Below are 27,589 nucleotides of genomic sequence, written 5' to 3' on the forward strand. Positions count from 1 at the left end.
TCTGTGCATTAACAGGGTCAGATAAATCTGTTTCAATTCAGGAATTAGATAACTTTTCATAGAGGACTGTGGATCAGAAATCAGATGGCTGGCCCTGAGTACCAGGCAGCTGACAAGCTCTTTTCCAAGTGTGTGTGAGGTAACCTCTTTAGGCTGTAGTTTTAGTTATCAGCATCTTTTCTTCTCCTCTGCATTTTATTGATTATTATCATAAGAAAGCAAATAATGGTCCTCTCTTGTTTTCTTCTAGTAAGAAAGGCAACATCATGTTCATCTACAAGTCAAAAGTGTCAGACAGGGTCTCTCAGAGAAATCGCTCTGGCCTAGAACCTTACAAAGGTTTAGGCCACTACAGTGAAAGAACTACACTTGCTGTTTGCATGATTATTAACCCCTCAGCTGATAGTTTGTATTATACTTGCTTTTTTTCTCCCTGGTGTCTCTCAGCTCCTGGGTATAGATTTGTTTTAATCCCCACTTATCCATTCTAACATCTACATTAAAGCTTGCAACTAAAAAACAAGGACTTGATTCTACCTCTTCTTTTGGCTTGCTCCTGGGTTTCCAGCATTTGTTGATCAACAAGAGCCAATCTGGCTGGTCTCCACTTGCATTATTCTGCCATGCAACATCTATAGTGCTGTCTCTCAGCAGGAAAGATCTGTTCCCAGCAGGTTTTCCTAAATTGCAGAAGTGCAGAGGAATGCCTCAGTGTGTAGAAAGCCACTGGAGCCTAACAAATGAGTAGGATAATGTCTTCACAGCATCATAACTTCTGCATCTTTTCCTAAACTAACTGACAACAAGGCTTCTGCAGATGCTCCAAACCCAAATTTGGTCAGCTAGCCTGAGGAGGTTAAGTTATTTTGTTCCTTTATGGTAATAGCTGGATGTGTCAGCTGCTCTTTATGTGAGAGTGATGTCTGGCACACTCTAGAGAGAAGTGCTGGAGAACACCTCCCCCATTAGGATGCAATTTTTATTTTCCTTATCTAAGAGCCCATGTATGGATGTATTGGTTTATATACACCTGTTTAGTGTGTTGTCATAATGGAAAACCATCCTTATATGAAAAAAAGTGTATTCATTGTCATTATTTAAGTAAACTAACACAGTCAAAGTAGTACTGCTTCCTAGTACAGACTAGCCTGTAGCAAGGCGTGGTAATCATGTGTCTTTTAAAGCAGACAGTATGCTGCAAGCCCCAGTCAACTACAAGAAAGTTCTTGCTTTGCTTTACTGTCAAAGGAAATCTCTAGTACATCTTCTAGCACATAAATAGAACCACAGACTTTTAAGGAATGATACGGATTTTGCCACTAGCTGCAAGGGTTACAATAGCTGACTCAATAGACTTCTGTAGAGTAAATAATATATGTATCCCTAAATGGAAGAGAGGAGTTAGTGCGAGCTGCAGGCTGGAATATTGGATTGACTGAATTTAGGAGGACTGGGAAAACAGACTGCTGCAGTAGAAAAATTAAAACCAAAACATTGTACAGGAACTGAATGATACTTAGATTCCAGAGAGAATAATGTGAACAGAGGGAGAAACAGGGAAAGAAATTAAAGCCTTACCAATCTGAATATATTATCTGGAATGAGCGTCTTGGCATACACTGTGGAGAAAAGGGAAATTATAACTCGAATAGCACAGAAATGGGTCACATCAGGCTTTGAATGTGCAGTTTAGTGCTATCTTCAGTCAGAATAAGACTGTAAGTTGTATAACATAATAATGAAAAAAAAAAAAGCTGGTGATGCAACACAGGCTTATGGTGAAACTGGGACGGAGAGGCTGAAATACAAACTTATCGCCCAACGCCTAGATGAATCTTGCTGTGTAAAGGAGGTGCGGTTATACTCGGCTTCCCTTCAGCTCCCCCGTAACACCGGGTAACTGATGTCTTTGAGAGAGCCCCAGGGTCACAGGGAGCGACAAACTGGCCTCCCAGGCGGGTGCCAGGGGCTTCGCTCCCCTCACAGGGGCCGCGCGGACTCTCCTGCCCAAAGGGACCGCGTCGGTCCCCGCTCCGCGGTGCAGCGAGGGCGGCCGAAGCCGGCTGAACTCCCGTTCCCAGCGAGGTGCAGGCAGCGCCGGCTCCGAACACGTCTCTCGCCCCCGAATTACTGCCTCCCCGCTGGGCTGCTACAGGAGGCATTTACTTGGCCTCCGCTGTGCGGCGGGCGGGGCCGCTCCGCTCCGCCTGTTGCCAGAGCAACGGCGGCGCTGAGAGCTGCGGGCCAGGGCGTGCCGAGCTGGGCCGGGGCGGGTCAGGCCGCGCCGCTGGGTTCCCGCCCCTCCCGGAGCGGGCGGGCTGGTGCTGCGCTCCGTCAAGATGGTTCACCACTCGGGCTCCATCCAGTCCTTTCGGCAGCAGAAAGGTCAGTGGGAACCCCTTTGTCACCAGGGGTGGCGGGGGTGCAGGTGCCCGGGGAGGGAGGGAAGACAAGCCGCCCCCAGCGGGTGCGGGTCCCCGCTGCGGTTCCCGTGCGAGTGCCCTGTGCATCATCTGTGCTGAGCTCCGGAGCCGTGTCGATGTTTCGGGCATTTGGGGGATTTTCAGGTAACGAGGCTACAGTGCCCGGGGTGTGTGTTTGTGGGGATGGGCTCCCGGCGAACGGTGGAGCTGACGGCCCGGCCCGGCCCGGTGCGGTTCCGTTCAGCCTCCTCCAGCTGCCTGCTCGTCGTAAGCTGTTCTCCTGGATGCACGGTGCGCAGCGTTGTTGTTGGGGTTGTAGTACAGGTGATTTGGCGGTGTCCAGTCGCATGGTGCGGGGAGGTCGTTCCCCCGCTGGAGTTTACTGCTGGTGTTCGTTTCTGATGTTACTCTTCATGCTATGCCCTGATCCCAGTATCGATCTTGGAAAGAACAAGAGCTGTGGTTGTGACTGGGGCTCAGGCGTTACAGGTGCGAAGAGAACTTAGGGTCAGGCCTTGGAGATGGTTGTCTATTTGTTTGGGGTTTTTCGTTACAAAGCAAAACCTTTTGTTGATCAGCAAATACGAAGGTGAATTTTTGGTTGTGATTATCATCACTACGAAACCTTTATTGTGCTTGTGAGAGAAAAAAAAGATAATTCACACAGCAAACTTTTTCTTTATCCTGGAACTGATATTTTCACTATATTTTTTCTAATTCTGCTTTAACAGATAACATGAAACCGAATTTTCTTTCACTATGAGCATCCCTTTGCCCTCTTCCTGTCGTTTTAGTTGTTACCAAACTGTCTTTTATTTCTGAGATTACAGTATGCCATGAATTATGGCTTAATGCGATATACTTCATTTATAAACCATGGGTTCACTTATTGCCTCATTCAAGTTCTCATCTCTTTGAATGGTTAGTGGAAAATAAATAATTCAAGGCACTTATTCCATTCTGGTAATTCCGTAATAAATTTAGTTCCTTGCTGTAGAGGTTCTGCATTTAATGGCTAACTTATGTGCATTAAGGAGTGGTGGTGTTTCAGATTGTAAAATATCTAGTTTAGTCAGGTTCAAAGTAAATTAATAGTATAAAAATATTTTTTTATTTTCTTTAACTTTAGATATGTTGATAAAAGCATTAGGTGACTTGGAGCCACAGTGTTAATCCTTAGTTTTTAATAAGAAAATATTTCTTATATTACAGCAGTGATTAGCAGCTCCAGAGTCCTTCTCAAGGCTCTTCAGGAGCTATTCAGCTGTTCGGTAATAATCTTTTCAGAAAACACCCAAACCCTAATTTCATTATGTTCAAGTTCAGGGATGAAATTTAGTTGCTGGAAACAAAGCTGGTTTATGAAATGGCATTTTGGCAGTAGTCATTAAACTTAATAGTAACCTAGTAAGTCTTGCCAGTTACTTAATGAGTAGATTGTTGTTCTCTCCCCCTTATTCCTGAAGAGATTCTGATGAAGGTGCCTTGGCAGTCATAAGGCTTTGGAAAGAGAGGAGCTACAGAGCCCATACAGCCTCAACTAGTATATGTGTTGCTTTCACAAACATTTTGCATGCAGCGTGATGTGTGATAAATCCACCTGAATGACTTCGCTCTCTGTTTTTCTCAGTCTACAGCTTTTAGGGATGGGGGGCAGACAGCATGAAAACCTGATTTAAGGGCTGCAGAAAAACTAAGCAAACATATGGCATAGAATCATAGAATAGTTAGTGTTGGAAAGGACCGTAAGACCATGTAGTTCCCCCCACCCCCCACCCCGCCATGGGCAGGGACCCCTTGTACTACACCATATTGCCCAAGGCTCTGTTCAGCCTGGCCTTGTACACTGCCAGGGTGGAGCTTTTACCACTTTTGTAGGCAGCCTGTAGTGTTTCACTACCCTCGCAATAAAAAACGTCTTCCTTATATCTAACCTGAACTTCCCCTGTTTATGTTTAAACCCATTCCCCCTTGTCCTGTCACTGCAGTCCCTGATGAAGAGTCCTTCCCCAGCATCCCTATAGGCCCCCTTCAGATACTGGAAGGCTGTTAGGAGGTCTCCACACAGCCTTCTCTTCTCCAGGCTGAAGAGCCCCAGCTTCCTCAGCCTGTCTTCATATGGGAGGTGCTGCAGTCACGTGATCGTCCTTGTGGCCCTCCTCTGGACTTGCTCCAACAGCTCCATGTCGTTATGTTGAGGACACCAAAACTGTACACAGTGCTCCAAATGTGGGGTCTCGCAAGAGCTGAGTAGAGGAGCAGGATCACCTCTTTCTACCTGCTGGTCATGCTTCTTTTGATCATAATCAAGAACTCATCATCTAATCATGAGGTATTGAAAAGAAGCTGAGAGTCTGCTACTCTGAAGTTCATAGGCACTGATCCCCTTAGCAGCAGAGAACGCCATCATTTTTTGTAGGTTTTCTTTCAAATTTGGCATTTTGTATCATTCTCCTACTTTAAGATATCAGTTACTGTTATTTATAACTCACTGTGGCTGAGATTTTGACTAAATGCAGTTTTCTAGCTGCTCATGAAAACAGTGCCCTAAATTCCCTTTTTTACAGAATAGTGGTAATCCTCATGAAATGGCCAACTGCCCATCACAGCTGTGCCTTGTATGCTTCACTTGCATTAAGACCAAGCTTCATTTTTTGGGGAGAATCCATTTTTATATGGATTTTTCAATTGCATAGGAAGTACATAAAAAAAAAAAAAAATAGATCCTGAAAACAAACAGAAAATAATTTAAACATTTTTAGAAACAAAGCCAGTACCTATTGCCAGGTAACATAATTTTCAAACTCGCATGCTGAAGAGAAGTAACTTTGAAGATGGGAGATAGAATAAGCCAGACAGCATTTGTTTCTCTGCTTACTTGGAGCACTTTGTTCTAGCCGAGGAGACAAGTACTGGTTTTGGTACACCAAAACCATCTTTTCAAGGCTGGAAAGAATAGGACCAAGTTCTCCTGTCTCTTGAGTGTCTAGGAATCTTCCACGGGGAGGCAAAAAGAGAAAAAAACCCCACAACATTTATATCCCTGGGATATGTCTCAGGTTAGAGTTCTGGTGTCCTTTTCTTTCTTTTTGCCTTCTTGACAAGGTGAGGAGGTGTTCATGTTAGAAGGCTGTCATTAAAAAGTGCCACCATGGTTTTCTCTTGTTCTTTGTTCAGATGGTGCATGCAGAATGAAACCTCCAGTTCAAAAGCTGTGGCAGAGCTCAAGGTAGTGTAGTTTTCAAAACGCTGAGAGTTTTGAAGAAAATTAATCTCTTCACCCCCACAATTTATGTTTCTACTTGTATCCAAAGGTATGCCTATCAAAAAGAGCAGTGTCCTAGAGCCTACATCTCTGCATAATAGTGTGTTAGATCTGTTGAGCCATCTGTATAGTATTTTGTGGCTATTTTTAACCACTGCTGTGGCAGAAACTGCTTTTTCTGAAATGACTTTCATCAATAATACTCTCAAAGATTAAATTTTTCTTATTAAATATATGCCTTTATACTTTTTACCCCTTCCAAAGGTAATGCAACCTATGGCCTCTGAAGAATTATGTCAGAGGAAAATGGAAAAAAAAAAAATTCTTATTGACTATTTTTCTTGCCCAGACATCCTTTAGGAAAGAACACATCTCCATCCTCAGATGTTAATACACATTTTTGCTTAAAACTGCAAACTGATAGATACTGAGGAAGGAGAAGTAAGAATTAGATAACGTTGATGAAAACAAAGAGCATCTCCATGGATAATACGTAGCTTAGTAATTCCAGAGAAAGACAGCTCATTAGGATTTGGTATTTGATCTCGGTCACAATTGAATACCAATCTTTTAAATGCAGGACTTAAATACGGTAGTCTTATGGTGGACTTTGTTTTCTGTAGTGGGTATGGGACTGATGCAGAGCAGTTGCTTGTTCTGTTAGGGACGTCAATTGAAAAGGTCTCTTTTTGGAAGGAAAGGCAACCTCATTTGCAACATGCTTTTCTTTTAACAGCTACCTGACGGTGAGTGTGTTTGGATGTTTCTGCCCTGACAGAAGGTAAAACCTGTGTTGAGGGTGCAGGTCAAAGCAGTTACAATGCTTAAAATTTTAAATACCTTTGACTTCGGTCCTGATAGACTGAAATTTCCTGCATGCTCTGCGGAGTGCTTTTATTGACTGTTGTTCTTTTTGATGGCCCATCAAAGCTTTTTAATGAAAAGCTGGTAAAAAGAAAAGACTTTTGTTCCTTAAAATTAAGTAGCTTTTAGTATTGTGTATGAGTTTTAGGAAGATGGACTGCAGATGGAAATCCAGTGGTTAACTTGGGGTGCCTCTCATGCTTCTGGTTCAGGGTGTGTAATGGGACAGGAAGTTGTTGAGCAACTTCAATACTTACTGTGGTTTGAGAGTAGAGATTTCGTTTCTCAAGGGATTAGTCTTGAAATTGTGTGACTTCTGAAGAAATCGGGCATCACCATAAAAGACACATTCCTAGGTCTGAAGTTCTGATCAGTGCCAAATACTCTGTTTCATTCTATAGATTAGCCATCTACAGTTGGAGGGCTGTTTAGATGTATTGAAGTTTGGGTTGAGGATCTCTAAAAAGCTGCAGTTGTTCTCCCTTCATGGGGGCACTTGTTACTTCATTAGCTGGTCTTTTTGAACTGCTTTGAGCTACATGGGGGACCACAGTTGTAGAGCAGAGCTTTTTGTTATTGTGATTTTACTCTAATTTTAAGATCTTAATGACCTGCATTCTTTAGAAAACAACTTGTGAGTCTAATTTGCATTTAACCTGTGAATTTAAATGAGGGTTTGTAAAGATCACATTCTTTATATTGCCCCAGAGTTTTCAGTATTCAGTAAGGTGGACTTGTAATTAAGATTCTTATGGAGAATTTTCTATGGATGTTTGATACTTCAGTAGCACCAATGGACCTAATAATATTGATAATCTAAAGAAACTGCTGAAATTACTGGAAGATGCAATTCTGCCAAAAAAAAAAAAAAAATTACGAGAGATTATAACTTTTTGCTGTTCTTCTCCACAGCACAAAGACCAGGTTTCCATGTTGGTGTGAGTAAAAGAATTTTCAGGGCTCTGCTCTATCATTTCCATTCCAAGGAGCACATCAGTATGTGCTGATTCCATTCTGTGCAGCACACAGAAAATTTCAAAGCTCTCCTCATCTTTACTCTAAAAGCTGAGGGCAATGCAGCTATTAATATGCTCCCTTAAAATGATACCCTATTCCAGTGGGTTCATTTGAAATACTCTTTCAGGGTGTTGAAAAGCAAGGCCCAATATTTAATGAGGCTATATTTGCTTTTATTTTTGTTTCTTGATAATAGCTGCACAGCTGAAGATGCATTTCACCTTTTTCAATCAAACATCTTAGAAGGGCCTGTAATACATATTTTCATTCTGGATTATACTGTTGTGGCTTGTAACTGCAATAAAATATACAGCTTCATTGAAAATAATCACTAAATATGACATATTAAACCTTTTATTATGCAGGTGCACAAGTCTTGTTTCCCCCCCCTCCCAAATGAATACTTTGAGTGAGAAAGCCAAGGAAATTGGAAATTTTTGGCTTGTTTTGTAACTGTTGTCTGACTACAGACAACAGAGCTGTGGTGAGATGTCTGGGCATTAGCTTCCTATGTTCTGATTAAAGTATAGCTTGATATAGTATGATCTGTGGAAAAATCTTGTACCTATTCCAAAGCATTTCAAAACTTCCTCAGTGCATTAAAACAGGCAACCCACACTATCTCTGATTGTCTTCAGCATTTTACCATTTATATTTCATTCATAATCACCACAAAACTGCAAGGTCCAGTTCTGCTTCTGTAATTTGGTTGTTTTGTTCTGCTTTTTGTCGTTTTTGAAATCAGCTAAATGAGGATCACAGATGAAACAACTCTGCCTGTGTAAACTATGTTGAGTATTTTTAATAGTAGCTTCAATATACAAGATTTCATTGGAAAGTTTTGCAATAAAATTAACAGTAGTCAGCATATTTTATGATTAAGGGTATTTTAAAGCTCCAGCAACCCTGAAAATTGAAACATCTTCTTAATTAACAGTACCAGGAGCCCTGCGTTCCAAGCGATGCAGCCAGCTAAGTAGTAAGTGGAAAAGGAAATGATGCTTTTTTCCCCACCCCCCATTCAAAAGTGGAAAAAAAATTGCTGTTCATGAGCTTGCTGAGCAACATGAAGTTCTCTTGTTTTCGGCTTGGGCCTGCCTAAGCTGACAAGTGTGTCTGTGTTGTCTTGAGTCAGACATTCAGTGAGGTTTTCAGAAAGCATCATGCATAGTGTTACCTAGGTTTCAAATGTTAAATTCCCTTTACTAAGCTCATTGTAGAAGTGGTTCAGTTCTCTATATCCCAAAGCATATGTTACATTAGATTAGTTATTGGAGACAAGCGTAACTCAGAATTTAGCTACAGTGCACAGCAATATGTTTTAACTATTCCAAGTCTCAATGAATGCAAATGCATCACTGTTTTCTCAGAATGAGATTCTAAGTATGCCTCAGTTTGGATTATCATCTGGCTTGTGAGAGCTTGAAGCCAGTGTGATTACTTAAGTGAGGAATTGTTCGTCTGACTGGTGTGTTCACACTTTGTTTCACAATGCTATTTTAAATGGAGTTTTGAAGAAGCTGCTATCTTAGTTATCCTTGTGGGTGTATATGTATATATATATAATATACAAACATCCAGCAAATAGTAACATTTACAATGTAACTTAACTATTGGATCCACTTAAAAGTGGGATCTCTCAAGGAAAAAAAATCATGAAAGCATGCTGAATTAGATTCCGTCTCTGCAACTCAGAAGAAGGAAATGTAGTTTGAAGAGTATCTGCAGAAGAAATCCTTTTTTGAACAACAGACTTCTACTGTTTGTATGGGTTTTGTTTGTTTCTTTAATACAACATAGGCCAAGAAGGTGCCATGGGTTTTCTTGCTTCTTGGCTGTGATTCTTACTGGATTTCTGTGTAGCACAAGTAGCTCGATAAGGATACACAAAGAAAGAAAACTAGAGCTCCCTTAAATCGATGTTGAAAAATTCATAAGTACATCACACTTAACTGAAGAGCTGTAGCTTGTCATGTATGCTCCAGACAAGTACTGTGATGATGGCAAGCTCTGGAGCTAGGAAACGTTTGAAGTGGCATATTCTCCTCACTGCTTGTCTCATTCAGTAGAATTGACGTTGCTCAAAAAAAATCCCTACTCCTTCCTCTTTGTTTAGTAACTTTACCAGTAGTGTGCCTTTCTAAGCCAGAAGGTGCGACGTATTTAAAATTTGTGTTCTGTTATCTTTCTGCTTAATTAAACCAGTGTATTTAGTACTTTTAATGAATTAATTTTCTGAACCACTAATCAGTTATTGTATTAGGGAAGTTGTTTTTTTATCTGCAGGCTATTATGAAGTCCATTAGCTTCCTTTTCTATGTGGTTGTTATAAAAGTAGCTTAATAGTATGAGAATAGCAACAAAAGAGCACAGGGGATCAAAGAGTAAAAATGCTAGGAGAAGCAGGCAATCCTAAGAGTTTCCAAAATTTATCAATGAGCTGAGAGATTATAGCAAGATTTTTTTTTAAAGCATAAAAAATAGTAAATAAAAGCAAATATAGAAAGGTGAGTATCGATGCAGAGACACAGAAATGGGAGGGGGATGGGTAGATGGAAGAAAATACCAGGTAATGAAGGCAGACTGAGCATAGTGAACAGGCTTCTTTCTGTGTGTAAGCAGTGCTCTTCAGCTGGTCATGCTGAAGTAGGACTGCACACAGGGGATTTACAGATATCTGAACAGAGCCCTCTTCACATAAAGCCGTGTCAGCAGCACCAGTTTCAGCAGGGGCAGAGTAACTTAGACGATAGTCGAATGTCAAAGAAGGTGGATGATAACTGTGAGTGTGTGAAAAATAATGAATGTAAGCGTGTGTAGAGCCAAGTGCTTCAGAGAGAAAAATTTGGGTACCACAATATGTAAAATCTGTATGTCTAATTACTTTCAGAGGCTAGATCTTTCAGCGGAGGAAAAAAAAAAAGCAAGACCTATGCATAACCATTTACTTTTGCATAAAATAGTTATGGTTTCATATTGGAATAATACCACAAATTGAAGTGTGGTAAAAAGTATTGGTGAATTCTGAATAATCTCAGAGGAGAGGGCCTCAATTCCTCCTATGCAGAACTCCATTTTGTTGATGCATTGAAAGGTAGATATAAGACAGACATACCTACATTTTAATGTATTTAAGAGTTCACTTTTGATATATATTAAGCATTCAATAAACACATCTCTTGCAGAGGGAGGCTGTAATTTCAAAGCTATTAAGGTGAAATTTCCACTGTACACTCACATTTCAGGGGCTTTTAATCGCTCACAATCAGATTTTGTTAAGTTTTATCAAAGATGCAGGCAACTACTCTGTCAGGGTTTTTAGTAGTGCTTGGCTATCTAGCAATGCAGTAATTGGTAGGAATTGTGCTTAATGCTGTTTGCAAGTGTTGGAATTAAATGCAATTTAGTATTTTAAAAGCTGACCCTAAATATCTAAAACCTTTTTTCCCTTTTTTTTCGTCCACATTCACCAGAAAATTCATTATTTTTTTAAAATGTGAATTTAGACCTGGATAGCTGTTTCTGATTACCTCTTTCATAGGTGCATTCTTCATGGTGTAGTTATGGCTATACCAAGTTACCCCAGAATTCTGTCTTAGGCAAGCTGCAGGCTTCATTCTAAGTCATCTGGCCTCCTGAGTATAACAGGTAGGTTGTGTGTGTACAACCCTGAGGCAACTGCAAACTAAAGAAGGTATGAAAGCTGTGGGTCCCTGGCAGCAGCTCTCTGGAGCACATCATAGGCTGAGGAGTCCCTGTCTAGGGATGTGGGAGACATCATGGGATGCAGGCAGAGAGCATCTGAGGACTGTACAAGACTTGTTAGGGGAGGAACCAAGTGAGGGAGAGAAGAATCAGCGTGCTTTAGGATAGACATTTTACAATCGCTACAAACCCTTTTAATAGGCAAAAGCAAGGATTTTTCAGAGAAAATGTTTTGCATTGTAGTTTGCCTATATTACAATGTTATAAGCAGGTGCTGATGTCTATTCAGCAGCCACCAGTGCATTGCTTTCACTATTGTGAAGTGCCTTTGTGTATAGTGTTCAGTAAAAAAGGACGAGAAGGATTTTCAGAAGCACAAATAGTAGTAGTAAATGATTAATGCATATGAGCTTAACCATGTTACTATTAATAATTTACACTTTTAAGAAATGCAGGACTTTGAAGTTGCTGTTCTAGAAAGCCAGCATCTAAATAAAGTGGAAAAATGGAGTGGAAAAACAGCCTGGCATCAGAAAGCACTTATCATTACTGCTGACATTCTTGAAACGTGGTTGAACTCAAAGGTATTTCATGATGATTGATTTGGTAATTATCTTAAGCGTACTTGAACAGAAGGAAAACTTTGCCATAAAGATTTCATGGATGTAGTCCACACAAGAAACCCCACATACTCTCACTGATGACAATGGGATATTAATGGATGTACCGGAGATTTTGATAGGATCTGCTTTTATGAGGTTTAGCTATGAATAAGAAATGATGTGTCCTGTATCTCATTATCACATGTAAGTAGTGGATGAAGAGGAATTAAAAAGATATTAATCATGCTCCAGAATGATCAGAACAAGCTAATGAGGTGAGAACAATACTTCACATATTTGCTCCAGGTAAAGAGAAGTTCCCTGATCTTTATCTCCTAGACTGTCAGAGGTTTCTCCACATCTGAAGCAGGAAGCAACTGTTTTTTAGGATAATACTCTGAATTACAATGTTTTGTTAGGGGTCAATCCCAACTATCTATTATTTTGCACTGTAGGAAAGGAGCATCTCCAGGGTTCTATTTTGTATATTGTATATACAAATATAATTTTTTACAATATAATCTATATTGTAAAAAATGTAGAAATAAACATACAAGCGACTTGTATTCAGTCAGAGGAATGAAACTGGCATTCATAACTGCTTGTACTTTAATAGAAAGATTTTCTTCAGAAAGAAGAATCATGGTTCATATCCCAAATAGAAGACTTTAGATCTCTTTGCCAGTCTAACTGGACTGTTCTCCGTCTTCGTCAGTGCTTGTACTTTCATGTCCAATTCTGGCATGTTGGTTCTGGAGTGAGTTGTCTGAGGGGCCATAGATTTGGTTTCTGAGGTATCTAAGATTTGGGTGTTCTGAAGATAAGCCTAGTGCCTACCGTCCAATAGGAGGAGTACTGTAGTCATTGTTATCATTTAGTGAAACAAAGTCTTTTACTGTTTGGCCTTTTATTAGACTTAATGATCAGTTGGTGAGAAATTGAAGCTTCCCTTCAGATCACATGAGACTTCATTACAGAATTCTGATGCTGAAATGTTTCTCACAAGTGCATTAGTTGGTCTGGCGAAGAGCCTCCTTCACATCTTGGGTTACGTCTGTGTGATTACTAGGAGTGAACTGCTAGCTCTTGGAGGATCTGAGCACAAGCTGAATGTTCTCATGGTCACATCAAAGCAACGAAGGAAGCTCTACTTGTTACTTACTACTGTTGTCATCTAGTGCATACATAATCTCTTAGAAATTATTCATTTCATACTTAGAGTATTCATAAGTATTTGCTGTCAGACATTGTTGCCCAGGCAGAAGGGATCAAGGTTTCTTGAGAGGCTGGAATGAAAACAAGGCAAAGAATCAAGGAATTGATTGAACAGGTTACTTAGCCATTTTTCCACCCTTTAACAAGAAAAAAAGACAAAGAAACTAATGCCTTCAAAACAAGTATTCCTTTAATGTAGAAGAGCATTTTTACCAGAGCTAATTTCTGTTTGAGGTTAACAGTCGCCACTCCAATCCTGCACTTGTTCTAAATTTCCATGAGAGTAACGTTGGGCTGCTCTGAAAGCCTTGAAGGATAAAAGAATAAATATCTTTGGTAGCGAAGGCTGATGAAAACTACTATTGGTAAAAGTATTGGACATGACTTCTTGACACGATGCTATGTAAAGTTCCAGGAGGAAGAGGTTGGTTTGGAAAAAGAGAGAGAAACACCTGGAAACTGGATGTTTTTTAAGTTTAATGTTAAAATTAGATTGTGCTCCTTGCTTACTAGATACCTTATTATGAATATATGATGTTCAAGGCCAGGTTGGATGTGGCTCTGAGCCACTTGGTCTAGTGGGAAGTGGCTGTTCTTTTTTTTTTTTCAGTTCTTTATTATCTTCCAGGCAGACATTCTTGAATGCCACATAATTTTGAGATTCAACCATAAAAAAAGAGCACTGGGCATGTTCTTCAGAGTCTCTCTGATGTGTTTGGGTTGTTTTTTCATATGTAGAACAATTAGTTCAAAACACCCCAAAATTATTGGGTAAAAAGAGGTCATAGAAGAACAATGATGTTCTTCCATTAATTTAAAAAATAATAGAAAGTGGAATATACTTCCCAAACTCTGAAGCTGTGCTTTTTTAAAGCTACTGTAGGGGAAGAAAAGGAAAAAAAAAAAAAAAAAGAAAGAAGAAGAAATAGCACTTTCTTTTATTTTCCAGCTTCTACCAGTGAACACTTTCCTTGTTCACACACAGGCTCCCAGGAGAAATGGATTTTAAGACGGCAACTCCAAGTGCTCTGCAGAGGTGGAATAATTAGGGTATCATGATTTTAATTTTCTGTTTTATGATAATTATTCACTTGTTTTTGTTACCAGGAACTTTATTTTTTACTGGAATTTTGATAGGCTGTTTTGAAAGCTGTGTTCATGTGACTGGTTGGAAGAGTTGGTCAGATTTCAAGAAAATTCTGATCCCATGAAGATTTGCATTTACTGCTGTAGAGTCCCCACTTTGAGCATTTTTGACCAGTTCTGTTCGTAATGTTACCAACTCATGAGTAGGTAGCTGAAAAGAGTAAAGTTACAGAAGGATTGCAAAGGGACCTCACTTGGTGGCTGGTCAACTGGGAAATACTGTGAAGAAAGTATCTTATAAAACGAAGGTATAAGATAGTTCCTCCCTTGTTTGCTCCTGAATGCTCAGATAAACTAATCTTATAATGCTGGAGGTGTTGAGAAAAGTACCAGATAATACCAGACAGAATATATAGATATGACAAAGAGAAAATTAGTGGTATTGTTACCTCTGTTGAGGCCTGAAATGGTAGAGGTTTGAAGTGATGAAGTGACAGAATACGCTCCACCACTCCACCAAGGACAAAACTTCATTGCTAGATTTCTCTACTATGCAAATATCAGTTTTTGTGTTTTTCATAATTAGGTCATTCCTTATGACCACAGTATTTATATAATTTATTCTTTCATGAGAAATCAGACTAAGCCTTTCCTCCCTTCCCATGCAAGCTTTCAGGTACCAGAGGGCAAAAAGCTTTCCAGTTTCCCTTTCAACTTCCCAGCACTTTGTGTAGAAAAATGATACTATTAGGAAGAACATATGAGAGATATCTGTTACTTTGTGGTTATCAGAGCCCTTTCACTACTTCTAGGGAGACAGAATATGTTGCTGGAAAAAGGTCAAAGCCTTGGTAGCTTCTCTTGCTATTGAATATGTGAAGCTCTTTCTTCCTCTGCTTGCTTATCTTTTTGTGACACAGGCCTTGAAATAGCCCATTTCTACATGGTTGTGAGATTTTAGTCCATTTCCAGCACACCTGTTAAGCTGCGAAATATATATTTATATTTTATATATCCAGTATGTATGCTCCTTCTTCAGAGAAAGGAAGCAGTGATCAGTGAAGACACTAGCCTCTTAAACCATCACTTCTGCATTAATTATGTGAGTGTTTAATGCACCATGAAGAAGCACATGGTGACAGCTGAAGTTAAACCAGCAGCAGCTTTGTCCAGAACATTTAAGAGATTTCATCAAGGATATCCTCCAAATGTATACTCTCATGAAAAAAAAATTTTAGTTTAGAGATTTTTTAGCCTTTTACTTTACTTTAGTGTCCTTTAGCTTCATTAGGGTATTTTATTCTCTGATTCGCTGTGTTCAGGAGGTGAAGGGGCAACACTCCCATGTTGTTGCTGCTACTGTAATTCATTTTTTATTCCTTGTGTTTGTTAGATGATTATTTAATACAGTTTCCACTAGACAGTGTGTTATCAATGTGGTTTTGGTTATGTTCTTTCTTTCCCATACTGTTTTGATTTTCATTTCATGTGTTTATTTTTCTTGCAATGATCTCTCTTATAAACACAAGGTTTATAAGATTCTGTTGACATTTTACTTTATACTTGCTATGTTGACATTTTACTTTTATACTTGAGTGCGGAAGTCACTGTAAAATAGTCTAAAAACTGAGTGTAACTAATGGATGAAGATGTATTTTATGCTACAAAATAATTGTTGAGTTGCCAGTGTTGTGATTTTCTTTTTTTAATGCTTACTAAAACTACTCAGGTAGCAGGTGCAAATCTGCACTACTATTGCCAGCTTTCTCACAAGTAATCCTGAATGTTGCTGGACACTTAAGTATCTAGACGTGAGAGAGCAGTTCATTATAAGTTGCAGATAAGACTTCACTCTGTCTTTTATAACTGCATGTGAGGTCTTTGTATGTTATGAAGTGAACCAAATGCATTTGGTGAGAACTGCTTCAGCATCTATCAACAGCACCATATAGCTTTAGGGTGCTGATAGCAGCTTGCCTGCAGATTGAGTTTTAAAGTGATGCAGCACTGATGGTCCAGTTCTCTTCAGATTCATAAAACAGTGTCCTGGGTTCAGCAGTAGCAGTCATTTTTCTCCTTGGTAGCTGGTGCAGTGCTGTGTTTTGACTTTCAGCCTGGGAACAGAGCTGATAACAATGCTGTTTTGGTTTGGCCAAGGACTTTGTGAGCCTCATGCTCTGCCAGGGAGGAGGGGAAGCCAGGAGGAAGCAGAGACAGGACACCTGACCCAAACTGACCAAAGAGGTATTCCATACCACAGCATGTCATGCCGAGGAGGTAACTGGGAGTTACCCGGAAGGGGGAGGGACGGCAGGGTTGGAGGAGGTATCAGTGGGTGCTTGGTCTGGTGGGGTGGGGCAAGTTATCAGTTGGCTGGTGCTGAGGTGCTGTATTCTCTTCCCTTGTTATTTCCTTTATCATTGTTATCATTGGTGGTAGCAGTAGTGGTTTGTGTTATACCTTAGTTACTAAACTGTTCTTATCTCAACCTGTGGGAGTTGCATTCTTTTGATTCTCCTCTATGTCCCTCTGGGAGCAGGGGGAGGGAAAGAAGGGGGGGAGTGAGTGAACGAGTTGCCTGACTGGGTTTAAGCCATGACAAACGGTATTTTATTTTTCATTTTTTTTCACAAGAAAACATAGCTAAGAACCTGACGAAAAATTACAAATCAGTCACTGATTTGCCAACAACACCAAGCTGTGTGGTTAATACTCTGGAGGGAAGGAATGCCATCCAGAGGGGCCTTGACGTACTTGAGAGGTGGCCAATGCCAACCTCATGAAGATCAGCAATGCAAAGTGCAAGGTCCTACATGTTGGTCGAGGCAATCCCAGGCACAGCTACACGTTGGGTGGAGAAGTGATTCAGAGCATGAATTTTTAGTTCATGAAAAAAGGACTCAGTAGGACCATACCAGGAAATGTGTGGTAATGGCTTAAGAAACAGCTGTTTCCCAGTCTCACAATTGTAGGTACCACCCATGTGGTACTTTTAGGCAGCCTTGGAAATGCAGTAGCTCATGAAAAGACCCAGCTCTGTAGCCACCTTGTTGTTAGTCTTTCTTTTCCTGCCTTCTCCATGAAAATACCTCTGTCCCCTGTAGGGGGGACGTATAGCCTTGAAAGGATATAGTGTCCTTCTGTAAGGACCTGATCGGGACAATCTCCCCCTGGTCACAATGGGACATTTAGGCTGTTGAAAAGGCAGCCTGCTGCTTCTGTGGGTGTGAGGACAGGAAAAGGTCCATAGTTGTGTTCTCAGCAGCACTGCCAGGACTGTGTCATTACAAATAATTAAAAAAAAAAATAAAATAAATCCAGGTATGAAACAAACCCCTCGAAAGGGAACTTTGCCTTTTTATTTGGAAGACATTTATTTTCCTACGCTTGAAGTGTTTTGCATGGCTCATGCTGAACTGAAAGAAGACATCTATAAAAATAAATTATTAGAAAATAATATTCAGGTTTTGCAAATCACAGTTTGTTGCTGCTTCATCTGCTGATGCTTAGAAATGATTGTCAGCTGAACATTGCAATCGTCAGAATTAAGGTATCATCAGGCTTTTTGTTGAAGTGTACTTGAAAAGAGCCTTTGTACATTTTCACTCTTTTTCTCTGTTTAGGGATATGTTTCTTTCAAATAGATTGTTGACCCTGGCAATTCATCTAGAAGTTCTGCTCCTGTGCCTCCTTATTCTCTTTATTTTACACTAATTTATTTGTGATGGAAAACAAGGTTGAACAGAAAAAGGAGGCAGTTGGAAATGGCCTTTCTACTTGTGCTAATCTCATATTAATTACTGTTCTTTACATAAATAGCTATAAACAATATGCTATAACCTCTAGAAGAGCAAGATCAGGATTGAGGATGATCAGGGGACTGGAGCACCTCCCGTATGAAGACAGGCTGAGGAAGCTGGGGCTGTTCAGCCTGGAGAAGAGAAGGCTGCGTGGAGACCTCCTAGCAGCCTTCCAGTATCTGAAGGGGGCCTATAGGGATGCTGGGAGGGACTCTTCATCAGGGACTGTAGTGACTGGACAAGGGATAACGGGTTAAAACTTAAACAGGGGAAGTTTAGATTGGATATAAGGAGGAAATTCTTTCCTGTAAGGGTGGTGAGGCACTGGAATATGTTGCCCAGGGAGGTTGTGAATGCTTCATCCCTGGTGCTCAAGACCAGGTTGGACGAAGCCTTGGGTGAGATGGTTTAATGTGAGGCATCCCTGCCCATGGCAGGGGGGTTGGAACTAGATGATCTTAAGGTCCTTTCCAACCCTAACCATTCTATGATTCTATGATTCTAAGATAGTTTTTTTAGGTGGCCCTCAAATACTAAGTAAATTTTGCATGTGTACATATATGTAAAAATAACTAATTTCATGTTTTACATGAGGTTTTGTTAAAGTATTTCTGAAAAAAGATGCTTGACTTTAGAAGTGTTCAGCCCCATTATCTTCAAAGAAGGTAACTAATTTTTTACGGGTGCTGTCAGCAAGAGCCATCAGTATTTAGCCTGTCTGGGGATATAAATAAAGCAGTATAAATTCAGAAGCTCTAAAGTTCTGTCATAGCACCAGACAGAATTTTGGACCTGTTTTTGCTGTCTTAGCAAGCTGTGATAGAAAGGCAGAGTTTGGCAGTCAGTTTGATGTAAAGCTTTGCCAATATGATGGGATAAATAAAAGAACGAACAGTGTGAAATAGTTTGGAGTCCTCTTAGTAACTGTCTCATTGTAACTCCGTCAGCACAATCCCTCATTAGGGGTAGCTGTCAGGATGAGAGCATGCCACCTCCAATAGCTGGTCGTATGTAGATAAGAAGTAGAGCTCTCCACTGAGCATTGTGGCTGAGGAGCAGCCAGAAAACCAGAAAAAAGAACAGGCTGAGGACCAGTCAGAAAACTCGCCAAATGAAACCTAATAGACTTTAGGCTAGCAAATCTCAAGGACTGAAGTATCCTTGTTTCTGAAGTCCTGATGTGGTTGAACCATCCGTTGTGTATTAATAGTTTGGTATTCACTAGATGTTATTCTGCATATTAATTAACACTTTCCCAAGTTGTCATCATTCTCTCACCTTTTGATTTTGGTCTTTATGTGCACACATTGGTGCTGTGTGGTTAGAATGGGCTTTTTAAGTCAAGTTTCATTTTTCTGAGCACTGCTTCAGGCAAACTGGATGGTATTCATGTTGAATTATGCTAATACTGATACATTTGGAAAATCTAGAGGGTGGTGTAAGTTATTTTCTCTTTTACCACAAAAAATCCAAACTTTGTCACATGAGCCATCACTGTGCATGTGCCATTGAAGTTTTCAGGACCAAATTACATGCTTTTGTGGGCAGGCTCAAAATGATTCTTCTTTGTGGGTCTGAACTACAGGGGCAGTATTGTGTTAAAAAAATATCATTGCTTATGGTAGGTTAAGCATATAATGTAACTTTCTCAGTTTATAAATAAGTCTGAGAGAACACAAATAGAATAACTGAAAGGAATCCTCGTTTGGGAAATCAAGCTTATTTACTTTTACATGTTTGTAACACTAAGCTGGAACCTTCACACTTCTGTTGTGTCATTTGGGCAAGAGGTTGCAAGGCTGTTAGAGTAGAGCATATACATGGTTTCTGACTTGCTGTTGTGTGCCTCTCTTACCAGCTTTCAGCCTTTTCAGGAGAGATACTGGAATAGAGGGTCTCCTTAATTGTTATGGGTGAGCTGTGACTGATGGAGATCAAGTCTGAAGTGCTTTGGTTATCAAAGGGTTGTCAGCTTCAGTGAAGCACATGCTCAGCCATTGAGTGTGTTGATCAGTGACAAGAGTGAACAGGGAAACCATTGTTAGTGTCTTCTCTGGGGAGTTACAAAACTCAGCTCTTTTAGAGAAGGTTCTGTCTGAGCAGCAGAGGACCTATACCTGGAAGCGTTCAAGGCCAGGTTGGACGGGGTGTGGAGCAACCTGGTCTAGTTTAAGGTGTGCCTGCTCATTGCAGGGGATTAGAACTAGATGAGATTTAGGGTCCCTTACAACCCAAACCTGTGATTCTGTGATACCATTGCATAACTTAGAAATAAGTCTGTCTTTAATAAAAATAAAAAATTGAAAAAATAAACTCAAGCAGGTATCTGAGTCTAGCCATTGAAAGAAATGAGTTAATTGAAAAGTGTGAATTTTGCAATCTCTCGTGCCAGCTATTCATACTATTGTATTTATCTTTTTTTCACTTCCCTACAAATTAAAGCATTTTTCTTCTCCCTCCTTTTTTGAACTAAGATGCTTAGAAATGGTTTCCAAGTCCTAAAATGGAACTAGTAATTTTAAAAACGCCAATACTTACCTACAGAAAACCTTTCCATGGTTTTAACTTTACCTCTGATTTTGTGTTGGATATGACTCCTCTACATTTAAAGTTACAGAATACATAAGAATATTAATAAGTCTAAAAGCAGTGCTCTGAGAGTGAGAAGCCAGTTTTGCAGTGGTAGAGAAATTATGAGGTAGCATAATTAGAAAAGTAGACAAACTTCTGAGCATGTAAGAACTTCTGCAAATCTGAAATACAAGCTGCAAACTTCAAATGTAAATTAAGAAACTGTTGTGACATTAATAACATCTATTAAACATGGTCCATTATCTTTTCTTTGAGATGATCTAATAGATTTAGCTGAATTTGAAATTAATCGAGGTCGTCTTGGTGCTTGATACCTGCTATTCCGCTGTGGTTAGAAATAGTTGCAGTGCTATCCTGTGATATTGCAAAGCAATGCACACGCTTGTTTTATAAGAGGAAAGCTTGATGTTAAGGAATGTAATTCACACAATATTGAAGATCTCTTGAATGTCTCTTTACTTTGAGCACCTGAGTAGTCCTCTCAAGGCATGGGACTACGTGTTATTAAATGGAGGCTCTGTGCATTGCACTGGAGTTATGTGCTAAGTCGAGTTAATGTGCTAAATGCTAACCTAAAAGTTAGTCTGAAATTAATTTAGATTGCCTGTCTCAATTTCTAGGTATGAAATCAGCGTTAGTAACTGAGCAGAGTATGTTTCGCTTTCAGAAAACTTTCAATTACATTTTCTGTAACTCCAATTGCAGTGTCTTCTGAGAGCTGTTCCTTGAGTAGCACCCAAACTACTTTTTGATGAATATTTGAATTTAATATATGTGAATTGTTTTGCCTGTCCTGCACTCCAGAATGTTCCCCCGAGGCATCTTCTCTTTCTTTTGTAAATGTTTATTTTCCCCTCTGCCCCGTCATCTTTTTTAGTAAATAATGCATTTACTGTTACTTAGTATTCTAACTAATAGATAAACAGTATAGTAGCATCAACTGTGATTATTTTTTTCTCTTTAATGTTAGATAACTGTATAGGCACAGAAAAAAAAGCCTATTTCCTCAGGCATTTGACATGGTGAGATGTTCCAGCAATTTTGATGTACTCTCACCCTGTTATAAACTGGTTCTGTTTAATGTGACAGCAATATTCTGTATAAAAAATGTGTTTAATTCAAACCTTGCAGAGCAAGGAGAGGAGCATAAACTTTTATTTTTAGACTGTACTACAAATTCTGTCTGGAGCCAAATGTATTTTCTTGGGCTTTCTCATGCATTCACTATCCACAGGCTTCAGACCATGAAGCTACCTTGATCGTGCACTGTTAAATTCTTTTTTAGCAGGATGCTAAAAATACACAACTTTGAAAATATTTTGAGACAAAATTTTGGGTGCTTTCCTGGTCCCCAGTTGATTCTGCATTAATAAGATGATTAAATGCAATCTGTGATACTGATTCTTGTGAGATCCTGCAACTTACTTTAAAAATACATCTGTGATTAACTTAATGGTATTTGTACCTCTGAGTTAAAAAAAAAATATAATAGCAGGTTCTCCAGGTATTTTAAGTTAGACAGTTCCTTATTTAACATGCTTAGTAAGAGGAGCCACACACTTATTTTTAAATTTATGCTTTCTACTGGCCATAATTTAATTTTATGTAAAGCAAAACTGGTGAAGCTAATACTCTTCTGCCTGTAGTGATTGTGGAAAGCATGTTTTATGGGACATTTTCAGTCCTCCTGCCTATGATAGCTGAGTTTGTGGCAGTAACACAAACTTAAAACCAACCCTGCCTCCCTGTAGACCATAGTGACTACCACATTGGGCTTTCAAGGCGGTTCTGAATCTCTTTGCTGTAAGGCTTCCTTGCTACCCAGAAAGGGTGGAACTAGTTTATGTGAAATTTTATATGACCTGTGCTAACTGGGAGGTCAGACTATGGTCTTTTCGAAAATCTGCATCTTAATACGCTTCATAGGCTCAGCAGGATGCTTCATGTGCAGTTACGATATAGTGGCAAACATAAAATCAGTCTTTGTAGCTGCTTTCAACTCCATGGGTTGTGGTCAATGGAAGGGCATTATCAGGTGGGACCTTTTGTCACTCTAATTTCTCATGTGGGTGTGTGTGTATGTATGTATGTGTACGAAGACATGCATCATTCAGGGTCATAGGATGGTTTGGGTTGGGAGGGACCTTAACACTCATCCAGTTCCAACCCCTGCCATGGGCAGGGACACCTTCCACTAGACAAGGGTGCTCCAAGTCCTGCCCAACCTGGCACAATTCTGCAGCCTCTCCTAAACCTGTTGCAAATTACATCTTTTTCTGCTACAGGCACTGAGCTGTTTGGAAGGGTGTTTCAACTTTCTGTGAGAGGGGATGTAGTGGATATTATGAAAAGTGACAAGGGTTAAAATGTGTTTGCATTTGAAATAGAGAAATAAAAATTATGGTCTGTATGAGCAATTCTGTGATGTTGTAGCTGTTACACATTAACAAAGACAGTCTGTTAAAAGGCATTATTCATAAGAAAAAATAAGTTGCAGTAATATTGTCATCTAAATCAGGTTCAAAGCTGACTGTAGAAGAATTGCATCGTTCTGTACACTTTGCATCATTGTGTTTGTTGAAAGGATATCATTTTCTCTTTAAATCACAGGCTTTGAAAGAGCACTGGCAATTTTTTTTTCATATACTTAACCTTTAGAGTTTTTAAGTGCTTTAGTAATGATCCCAACTTCTCCCCTGTAATTTCGGAAAATTATAAAATTACAGATTTTAAAAATAGCAATGTACACCTCCACAGCATTTCTCAAGACACACTGAGCTGTCTATGTGGGCCTTGTGTTCAGGTAACTGACTGGAGTTTGCTACAAAGGTTGCTGGAGGAGGCTAAAGAAAACCATCTAATTAACAGGCTTTTCATTGTATCTTGCTCTAAGCAGCCTTCATCACATGCTAAATCTCATCAGTCACTGAAAGCTAAAATGGAACTACACTGCAGTTGGTGGAGAAAAAAATCTCTCCTTTCTTCAGCATCACCAACTGTAGTGATCAGCAGAGAAATTCTTTAGACGAGCAGGAGCTGCCAACACAAGATGAATATGGATTTCATATGTGGCCTACAAGCAACAAAATCACATCTCGGTTTATTTCAGTGTGTGCAAATATATGTGTTAGAAAAAAACCCGAATTTCCCTTTCGTAGGGGCAGACTAGGAGCTGTGGTTAAGGAGAGCCTTCTGTTCTACTGTGTGTCCCATGTCGGTGTGTGTTTGTCTGTAACCTCAGACATAAAGTCATCCATTTCTCTGTCTTGCCCAAAAGCATTTAGGAGAGAAATGCACATGGATCTGCTTCTGAATAGCATTATGTCATATTCAGGCTTGGTTCTGTCAACAGTGTTTACTTTATGCAACGAATGTGTCAGTTATAAAGCTTCAATTTTAAAAAGCTTGGGAGTTATGCTAGATTTTCACAGTGAAAAGTAGGCCTGTTTAAAAAGCAAATTAAAAAAAAAATGGTCTTGGTTCTGAGCTTGCTTCACCATGTAAAGACTGAGAACAACCTAAATCTTTATCTTGATCCAGGTGGAGTCTGTCTAATGGCACATGAACCTAGTGTGTTTAGTGGTATTTAGCAGGATTTTCTGTTATGTTTCTTTCAAAGCAGTTCATACACAAGAGTAGCATTACCCACACTGAATGGAGGATCCTGACATCTGTGGTTCTGGAAAATGGAAGTCTTGTCTGGCTGAGGTTTCTTGGGAGAACTTGGCTGTGCAGTGAGCACTCTTACTGTGTGTGCTAACACTCTTCTTGTGCACCATGTTTTTCAATAATGACTGAAAAAGTTGTCTTTTAATTAATGACATGATTAATTAGGAGAAATAAATGCTTTCATGAGATATATCATTGGTGTAGCAGTTAGTAATGCCAGACGTTAAGATCACTTCAGGGCTTCATCGCTGATGTTAACTTTTATAGCCAGTGTTTTTAAAGCAGTAGTAAAATACATGCACCTTCTCTTCAAACTTACTTTAAGACTCAGAAGTAAACCCTAAGATTTCAGGGATTTTACCCTGTCAGAAGGCTATCAATGTAGCAGCTGAAAAACGAACTGCCAACATACAGAGTTCTTAACAATAAAAGTACATGTTGGATTGAATTCCCTCAAGACTAAACTTGGTCATTGATCTGCAGGGTAGGTGCTGTATACATCAGAGTAGTTTCAGATACCTATAAGTGCATATACCCTGCAATCTGATGGACGTTGTTCTGGGGCATCTGTACTCATGATGCATGTGGCTGGGTGTTGCAACTCAATCTGTGGAGTGCATCGTTTTATTTTTATTAGCTGGGAAAAGTGGATACTGATGGAAATAACTCGGCAAGTTACTGAAGCAAAAATGTTATTTTTATGTTAAAATAAATGGATGAATGGGATCTTTGATGCAATATGCAATCTCGAGAGATGATTCAGAGCCAGAGGATCTGAAATATTTAGACATTAAACTTCTAAATACTTAAATGGATGAGTATATGGCACAGCTCAAGAAATCATTAAAATTGGTTTTGCTTTTATCCTATTTGCTAGCTGCAGTCAGGAAATGTGCTAGAAGGAGGTAAGAAAGGATCTAAAAATTATTTCCTGTTAATATGGAAGGAAAAATACAATAAGTAACTGGAATACATACAATCTGCCAGTTCTTTCCTGGTCACATCTTCTTGTAGAAGTAAGACTTTAAAATAATTTTTGTTTGTTGACAAGTAACAACAGATAAATACAGTTTTGGGCCTCCTCTTGAGGTTTAAAAAGTGTCCATAACATTAGCATTCGCCTAGGTGCTAAATACCGATTTAGCGTGAAGAGAAAATAGCATGAAAAAACTATTAAAACCTGGTAAAATGAGCCATTGAAAGCTTGAAGTATCTGCTGACTTAATCAACTAAACCATTAAATTTATATTAGGAAATATTAATAAAAATTGGAATTGTTTGAAGTCACCCGGCTGGTTGTGCATAAAGTCACAATTCCAATAGTGTGAGGCAAATTAGTCTGGGCAAAATCTCCATCAGAGTAAAAAGGAACTGGAGGAGCAGCACCAAAACACACACTGACAGCATTGAAGAGGGAAGTGAAGAGCAGTGTGAGTAAGATACTGGTATCAAATGGAAATGGCCAATAAGGCAGCTAATGTAATACCAATGGCCAACAAGGTTTAAAGGCAGCAAGACAGCATTTAAAAAACCCTATTACAAATGAAATAAAGTTAACAAAATGCTGCCACAAGCCAGTGGAAAGAGCCCTTACCTGGTAAAGACTGAGATCATAAAAGGCTATGCAACAAAAGACAAAATATTTAATATTTCTGTATTTGGAATTAAGCAGAAATCATACATCCACATATGTGATGCTGTGCAAGGAATAGAAAGTTTAACTTGTGCATCAAAGGATGTTGTAGAGAACTGTCAGCCAGCTTGGAAAATTTAGACTCAAGATGTTATTTAGACCAGTTAAGCAGGAACTTGCACGGTATAATGGCTAAGAGTTTGTGATTTCAGTCTTTTGAAATTGTACCTTCACAACGGGAAAGGCTAGACCTACTAATCACCTCCTTGTCTAATAGCTTTTCTGGATTGGTCTCAGATTGGTCCCTGTACAGAGATGCGTGCATCTCCTCACATTCCAAGTACTGTTGGCATTCCTAGTACCCTCTGTATGCACCTCTTTTGCATTAAACCTTTTGAAGTATCATCTTTTCTATGGCAGTTTTACGGAACAGAAGATGGATGTTTTACATGTGTAGACAGCTATTTTGATATATTGTTCATACATAGTTTGCCCCATCTTAATGCAACAGAACTTTAAAATAAAGTTAAACCTATACAAGAACATATATTTCAGTATATTTCTACCTGCTTGGCATAACTAAAATATGTAGCTAATGTTTACCATTGCACTGTACTCTAGTGCATGAATCTCAGACAGACTCAGCCTTAGGAAAGAACTCTCCAGCCAGCCTTTGTTATATTTGAACTTGGCTATGCAATGAGTCAGTGAATACCTATCTGAACAGCAAAGCGTATTTTCTAAAGTATAAAGACTTGAAGAGTTTTGGCAATACTGTGCTGCACATACTCTGGAGCTAAGCTGCGGAAGTACTATTTAAGAGTAATTGTGAGGCTTTATTTTGGTTTGGATTATTTTTCAGTTTTCAGTGAAGTTTTCCAAATGTATGACTGGTAATTTTAAAGACCATGATAAAGTGTCAAGTAAATAAAATTGATTAGTGAATGTGTACCTATAATTTAGAAGGTTTTTTTTTCTTACTGTAGTAGTTAAGTATTACACATAAGACATGGAAATTAGAGTCAAACTTAGTTATCTTCCTGAAATGCCAAAGATCCCATTTTTTTTTCCAGAACTTGTAAAACTGTTAATGATTTTGAGAATTCAGGAATGCAGGTGCTATGTAAATATCAGCAATCCAGTGTCCAAACGTAACATTCTGTTAAAAAAATAACAGGAGTATTCGAATATCCATCTCGTTTAAATGCTGGCAACATCCAATGGTGATGATCCTGTCATGCAAAAGGGCTGCAATGTGTTAGCTGCTAGCTCAGACAAGGGTGCTGTGTAGAGCTCTGTTTGTTTCTTGGTTTATTATTTTACATTAGGGATGATTATCACAGCTCCCTGCACGCAGAGAGTGAGTTTTAAAATGAGAGATGGTGTGATAATGCAGGGATCATGGCTGTTTTCCTTAAGCTGTATGCTTGAGTGTGACTGTTCCTTGCAAACAGATGCACAAGCTTCCATATGCTCCACTACCTCATAGTATTTTGAAGGCACTGACTTGCCAACAGAAATACAACTAATGTTATCTAGTCGATGTCATAAATGACTGTAAAATGAGGGATAGTGTCAATAGTGGCTTAATGATTTTTTTTTTTCTTACCCAAACACGATACAAGGGACTTTCAGATTCCTCTAAGCAGATGTTTTTAGAACAAATTAAAAAGATGTCTGAGGCTTATCCCAAATTCAGAGCACTAGGAGAGCAATGT

At 39.3% G+C, this 27,589-nt stretch overlaps 1 protein-coding gene across 5 annotated transcripts in view; it reads left to right on the plus strand.

The window, feature by feature from the left end:
- ANO3 (anoctamin 3) overlaps positions 1-27,589 on the plus strand; it is a 213,755-nt gene that overhangs the window by 74,767 nt on the left and 111,399 nt on the right. For 2 of the 5 annotated variants that reach the window (XM_061479185.1, XM_061479187.1), the window contains exon 1: positions 2,262-2,385. The exons of 2 other annotated variants lie outside the window; for them this stretch is intronic. In XM_061479185.1, the coding sequence (XP_061335169.1) occupies positions 2,340-2,385 (46 nt within the window). In that variant the 5' untranslated portion in view covers positions 2,262-2,339. One more of the 5 variants, XM_061479186.1, reaches the window with a different exon arrangement.

This window comes from Pezoporus flaviventris, unplaced genomic scaffold, assembly GCF_033815535.1.
Source record: "Pezoporus flaviventris isolate CSIRO_AGI_PZ_B2104156 unplaced genomic scaffold, CSIRO_AGI_Pfla_v1 ptg000143l, whole genome shotgun sequence".
NCBI classification, from domain to species: domain Eukaryota; kingdom Metazoa; phylum Chordata; class Aves; order Psittaciformes; family Psittacidae; genus Pezoporus; species Pezoporus flaviventris.